Here is a 7,263-nt window from a genome sequence, read left to right on the forward strand (position 1 = left end):
AATAAACAAGTGATTCAATTATAAATAAAGATTTCTACACATAGAAGTAATCATCAACTTAAAGTGCCCTCTAATAGAGATCCATCTGGATTCATGAACTTAATTCTAAACATTTCTTCACAAAAAAAGAAATCTTTAACATCAATATTTATGGAACATGTCCACAAAAAATCTAGCTGTCAACACTAAATATTGCATTGTTGCATTGTAATGAATGGAATAGCCTACTTGATTTGATGTTCAGTTTATGAACTTACATTCATATTTTGTTGAAGTATTATTCAATAGATATATTTTATAAAGGATTTTTGAATTGTTGCTATATTTTTAGAATATTTTTAAAAAATCTCACGTACCCCTTGGCATACCTTCAAGTACCCCCAGGGGTACGCGTACCCCCATTTGAGAACCACTGCCTTAGACATTCCTACTTTTAACTTGTCAAATGTATTTTTTTACCATGAAAAAAAAAAAAAAAAATAATATATATAAACCATAGCATTTCCATAAGAGTATAGACACATATTATTTTGTACACTCAATTATATTAGCTAAGTCAAATAAACCAAAGACAGAAGACTTTGCATCATTGATTTTATTTTTCACCCTAGGCTAAAAATGTTTGATCTGTAAAGAAAAAAACATGTTTTAGCCTAGCCAAATACATTCCTTAAGCTTCCATAAATGTTTAACAATGGCAAGTATCGGTTCAAGGTACTCAGAGAGCGGCAACTTACCTCAAGGCAGAAAAGCGCGCAGTAGTATGGACTCAGACGGAAATACGTTCTCCCGCTTTCTGCTTAAACGTTTAGACCAGCCCACATTTAGGGAAAATTTAAGCCCCTCCTCGATCTGCAGGTTGCAGTCAGGGGTTACTCATATTAGATGCTGAATAAGTGGACGGCGACTAGACCATAACTCACAGCTTCAAGTTGCTTCACTGTCACGTCTCAGGGGCGCAGTTGGCTCTCTCTCTCATTTACTCACTCACTCGCCCTCTCTCTCTCTATCTGGTGGAGCGGCAGGCTCAAACAACCCGGTATTACAAGAAAACGTGGAGTTTTTGTACCGCTGTTTTTTTTTGTTTGTTTTCTTTTTACATCTGACAGGAATTTATTAATGTTGTTTAAAGAAAAAAACAAAAACAAAAAAGACACACACACACAGGCAGAGGGCACTTTTTATGGCGAGGCAAAAAAGGGCAGGGGCTCAAGCACCCATAGGGCCCTATGTGTGCACGTGCCTGCCTCGGAGTAAACGGAGCCAAGCCCTTGGTTTAACCTCATTTCCCCTCGCTTCCCGCCGTGTGTTTAAGAGACACTGCTGTGTTTGGATGGAGACAGGTGTGGACAATATTGTCCCCACACTAAAAATACACAGAAAACTACCTTAGAAAAGTATAAGAATATACATTAAAAAGTCCAAATTGGAGGCCTGTAGATCCATGTGTTGGACATTTTGTTTGGTAAAAAAAAAAAAAGGGAATACAATTAATTCGACCGCATTTCTACATTTTAATTCCTTGGTATGCAAACATATGGTGGAATAACACTCAGTTATATGAGGGAGAATCATCAGGTGGTACAAAGTACAAGGGCAGTGTGGTAAATAAAAGACGACATGCAGTGCAGACGAAACATGCTGAGTCAGGAGTTTAGTGCATCTTCACTGGGCGGGGCCTCACTGGGCGGGGCCTTTGGCTGCGTCAAACATCTTCTTGCGGCCCTCCATCCCTGACATGGCCTCCACGTTCTTCCTCCAGTCGCTCACCTCCACCGTCTTCTCCTGAGGAGCACAGTGTGAGAAGACCACCTCTGATAACGTCCATCTTCCCACAGACCTTCTCCACGTCCTCCTTCTTCACCGACTTGAGGTTGGCTCGCAGGTCCAAGGACACTTTGTGCTTGGAGCCCAGCAGGGAGCGCAGGATGGCGTCCGCAGAGACCCTCACCCTTCGAAGGCTGGGTCTCTTAAACTTGCCTCGTAAGTCCAGCACCTTGATGTTCAGGTCTTGGATCTGAGGACCACATTAGTCCACAAATATTCATATCACCGCATCAGATTAATAAAGGCCAGAATTTCCACTACAGCAGGCACCGGGGCCCACTCCAATATTAACACTGGATGAGTCATATTGCTCCTGATTGTAATCATACTTAGTTTACAACCTTGTCAAAGATATGAAAACATGTTTGTTTTTTTATTTGATGCTAAAAAATATTGATGTAATCATAGTAGTATCGACTAGATACGCTCTTGTACTTGGTATCATTACAGTGGATGTCAGGTGTAGATCCACCCATGGCATTTGTTTACATTGTGACGGCGGTGAGCTATTGTATCCTCTTACGGTGTGTAGTGAAGCATGTTTAGCTATTCCTCCTCCTCCAGTGATAATGCTACTTGTAAGAAACATACTTTATTTGTCGCCATGGAGGCCAGGATTAGTGATTTAGAAGTAGCTAAAACACTGAGGATGGACGTTAGCCGCTAGCTAGCTAGCCATGTCTTAAAGCAGCTCTTCCTGAGGGTGTTTCAGTGTTATAACTTCACCTTTATCTTTACTTTTTACACCAAAATGCGTCCATTCTCCCTATTCAGTCTACACACTGTGTCTGCTTGTAAGTACTCTGTGTGTGTGCGCTGCCCAACATGCTCCTCTGCTCCTAAAACCAGCAATGTCACCACGTGACGACGCGCCGTCATGCTTGTTTACAAATGAAAAGGGGAACCGGTACTTTTCAAACAGAGTATAGTACCGTTTTTGATTGAATGGTACCGCCATACTATACTAGTACCGGTATACCGTACAACCCTACTGTACACATATGATAGCAGTATTTAGTATTCAATAACATACATTATTGAAGCAGATAATAATAATTACTAGGGCTGCAACCATTCTCCCTTCTGATATTTTAGTCTTCATATTGCACCACACATTTTCAATGTCTGGACTACAGGCAGGCCAGTATAGTACCCGCACTCTTTTACTATGAAGCCACGCTGTTGTAACACGTGGCTTGGCATTGTCTTGCTGAAATAAGCAGGGGCGTCCATGATAACAACATATGTTGCTCCAAAAGCTGTATGTACCTTTCAGCATTAATGGTGCCTTCACAGATGTGTAAGTTACCCATGTCTTGGGCACTAATACACCCCCATACCATCACACATGCTGACTTTTACACTTTCACCCTAGAACAGTCCGGATGGTTCTTTTCCTCTTTGGTCCACAGTTTCCAAAAACAATTTGAAATGGGGACTCGTCAGACCACAGAACACTTTTCCATTTTGCATCAGTCCATCTTAGATGAGCTCGGGCCCAGCGAAGTGTTTCTGGGTGTTGTTGATAAATGGCTTTGGCTTTGCATAGTAGAGTTTTAACTTGCACTTACAGATGTAGCAACCAACTGTAGTTACTGACAGTGGTTTTCTGAAGTGTTCCTGAGCCCATGTGGTGATATCCTTTACACACCGTTGTGGCTTTTTGATGCAGTAGCGCCTGAGGGATCAAAGGTATGTAATATCATGGCTTACGTGCAGTGATATCTCCAGATTCTCTGAACCTTTTGATGATATTACGGAGCGTAGATGGTGAAATCCCTAAATTCCTTGCAATAGCTGGTTGAGAAATGTTCTTAAACAATTTGCTCAGGCATTTGTTGACAAAGTGGTGACCCTCGCCCCGTCCTTGTTTGTGAATGACTGAGCATTTCATGGAAGCTGCTTTTATACCCAATCATGGCACCCACCTGTTCCCAATTAGCCTGTTCACCTGTGGGATGTTCCAAATAAGTCTTTGATGAGCATTCCTCAACTTTCTCAGTCTTTTTTGCCACTTGTGCCAGCTTTTTTGAAACATGTTGCAGGCATCAATTTACAAATGAGCTAATATTTGCAAAAAATACCAAAGTTTCTCAGTGTGAACATGAAATATCTTGTCTTTGCAGTCTATTCAATTGAATATAAGTTGAAAAGGATTTGTTGTATTCTCTTTTTATTTACCATTTACACAACGTGACAACTTCACTGCTTTTGGGGTTATGTAAATATTCATGTTTAAATCACTTTTACTGCAAATGATTATCAGCTCCAAATATCGGTTATCAGCCTTCTTTAATTACTAACAATCTGTATCGGCCCTAAAAAAAAACATAACACTATAAATAATATTGACTTTACATACTGTACAATTATGTTGTGATAAAATGTATGCATTGTAACTAAGTTATTCATAAATAACAATAATAATACATGCTTGTTAAATAAACTGTCAGTAAAATTCAAATGCAAATCAAAATACAATTTCACTGCTTTAGTCATAGTTTTTGTGCTTAAAAAACTTCTCTGACTTTAGCTCCAGACTTCTTCTGTTTGTTTGATGATGTCATTACTACTATTGTCATTACTGCCACAAGTGGTGGAAAAATGTATTACAACTGAGATGTGTTGCTGGGCCTCTAGGGGGCGCTTGGTTATGAAACACTGACGTCTGGTGTTTGTGTACCTCTCTGGTGGTTGTGTACCTCTCTGGTGGTTGTGTACCTCTCTGGTGTTGCGTACCTCTCTGGTGGTTGTTTACATCTCTGGTGGTTGTGTACCTCTCTGGTGGTTGTTTACATCTCTGGTGGTTGTGTACCTCTCTGGTGTTTGTGTACCTCTCTGGTGTTTGTGTACCTCTCTGGTGGTTGTGTACCTCTCTGGTGTTGCGTACCTCTCTGGTGGTTGTGTACCTCTCTGGTGGTGGTGTACCTCTCTGGTGTTGTGTACCTCTCTGGTGGTTGTGTACCTCTCTGGTGTTGCGTACCTCTCTGGTGGTTGTGTACCTCTCTGGTGGTTGTGTACCTCTCTGGTGGTTGTGTACCTCTCTGGTGGTTGTGTACCTCTCTGGTGTTGCATACCTCTCTGGTGGTTGTGTACCTCTCTGGTGGTTGTGTACCTCTCTGGTGGTTGTGTACCTCTCTGGTGTTGCGTACCTCTCTGGTGGTTGTGTACCTCTCTGGTGGTTGTGTACCTCTCTGGTGTTGCGTACCTCTCTGGTGGTTGTGTACCTCTCTGGTGGTTGTGTACCTCTCTGGTGTTGTGCAGGACTTTGGCTTCAATGTCGTAGCGCTCCTCGTCCACCTTGTGGATCTTGGAGTGCAGGTCCTCACAGAGTCTCTACGTGGACATGAGAAGACATGAAGGAGCTGCCATGTTCACTGATGACCAGTCAGGAGATAAAGTACCTGCAGTTCCTCTAAGTTCATGGAGTTGGTCTCCAACACAGGTGCTTTGTCATCCAAGTAGTTATTCTTCTGCTCCTCCTTGTCCACCATCTCCTGCTCCAGATGCTCTTTGGCCCTGGCCACCATCAAGCTCTGTGACACAGCTGTTTACTTCCGGCTCCTCTGCCCCTGAACACTTCCACCTGAACACTCACCTTCAGCATGAGCTTGCGAGAAGCCGAGATTTTAGATTTCCTCTGCAACAACAATCAAAGACGTCGATAAAAATTGGCGTGTTGAAAAAATTCTATTGGGGTTGTACCCGTAACATGTACAATCAATCAATCAATCCATCCATCCATCTTCAACCGCTTATCCGGAATGGGGTAGCGGGGACAACAGCTCCAGCAGAGACCCCCAGACTTCCCTCTCCAGAGCAACATTAGCAACTTCCTCCTGGGGAATCCTGAAGCGTTCCCAGGCCAGAGAGAAGATGTAATCCCCCCATCTGGTCCTTGGCCTGCTGCGGGGTCTCCTCCCAGTGGGACGTGCAACGAGGACCTCCCTAGGGAGACGCTGGTGAGGCATCCGCACGAGATGCCCTAACCACCTAAGCTGGCTCCTTTCCAAGGGAAGGAGCAGCGGCTCTACTCCGAGTCTCTCTCGGGTGCCTGAACTTCTCACCCTATCTCTAAGTGAGATTCCAGCCACCCTTCTGAGGAAACTCATTTCGGCCGCTTGTATCTTATTCTTTGGGTCATGACCCAAATTTCATGACCATAGGTGAGAGTAGGAATGTAGATAGTTCGGTAGACCGAGAGCTTTGCCTTCTAGCTCAGCTCTCGTTTGGTCACAACAGTGCGGCAGAGAGACTGCAATGCTGCCCCAGCTGGCCTAGTGGTTAGAGTGTCCGCCCTGAGATGGGTAGGTTGTGAGTTCAAACCCCGGCCAAGTCATACCAAAGACTATAAAAATGGGAGCCATTACCTCCCTGCTTGGCACTCAGCATCAAAGGTTGGAATGTGGGGTTAAATCACCAAAAATGATTCCCGGGCGCGGCACCGCTGCTGCTCACTGCTCCCCTCACCTCCCAGCGGGTGTTCAAGGGGATGGTTCAAATGCAGAGGACAAATTTCACCACACCTAGTGTGTGCGTGTGTGTGTGTGACAATCATTGGTACTTTAACTTTAACTTAATATATGTATGTATATATATATGTATATATGTGTGTGTGTGTGTGTGTATATATATATATAGTAGTCAAAAGTTGAGAAAACGCAAAAATCTTGTTGCATCATGTTGCCTTGAAAATTTGCGTTTTTTCAACTTTTTTTTTTTACAGTGTAGTGTGTGTGTGACAGGTGAGGCCGGGCCTCCCCTGCCTCTAGTGACGGCACGCCACTGATATATATATATATATATATATATATATATATATATATATATATATATATATATATATATATATATATATATATATATATATATATATATATACATATACATACATGTGTATATATATAATATATGTGTGTATATACTATATATATATACATTATATATATACACATGTATCTATATATATATATATATATATGTGTATATATATATATATATATATATTTATATATATATATATACACATGTATCTTTATATATATATATATATATATATATATATATATATATATATATATATATATATACATACACACATATATATATATATACATATATATATATATATATATATATATATATATATATATATATATATATATATATATATATATATATATATATATATATATATATATATATATATATATATATATATATATATATATATATATATATATATACACATATAGTCTAATGTAGCCTCTGAGTAAAAAAGTTTGGGGTCCACTGCCAAAGACTTCAGCATTAGCGATTTTAAATGGCGATTTCAACACCTTCAAATTGTATCATTTAAAAACAACAACAAATATGCATGTTACGTTTAAACAGCAAGTGTGTAATAATTGCAATACTTACAGTGTAAACACTTTG

General features: G+C 40.7%; 1 protein-coding gene across 1 annotated transcript; it reads right to left on the reverse strand.

The window, feature by feature from the left end:
• Positions 1–1,304: 1,304 nt before the first annotated feature.
• On the reverse strand, positions 1,305–5,463 carry LOC133643495 (troponin I, slow skeletal muscle-like). Its single transcript, XM_062038116.1, has 5 exons — positions 5,426–5,463; positions 5,232–5,363; positions 5,074–5,163; positions 1,841–2,017; positions 1,305–1,785 (listed from the first exon to the last, which is right to left on the reverse strand). The coding sequence occupies exons 1-5, from the start codon at positions 5,432–5,434 to the stop codon at positions 1,681–1,683; spliced, it is 513 nt and encodes a 170-aa protein (XP_061894100.1). The 5' UTR covers positions 5,435–5,463; the 3' UTR covers positions 1,305–1,680.
• Between the last annotated feature and the right edge of the window lie 1,800 nt (positions 5,464–7,263).

Source organism: Entelurus aequoreus, linkage group LG26, assembly GCF_033978785.1.
Source record: "Entelurus aequoreus isolate RoL-2023_Sb linkage group LG26, RoL_Eaeq_v1.1, whole genome shotgun sequence".
In the NCBI taxonomy this organism is placed as follows: Eukaryota; Metazoa; Chordata; class Actinopteri; order Syngnathiformes; family Syngnathidae; genus Entelurus; species Entelurus aequoreus.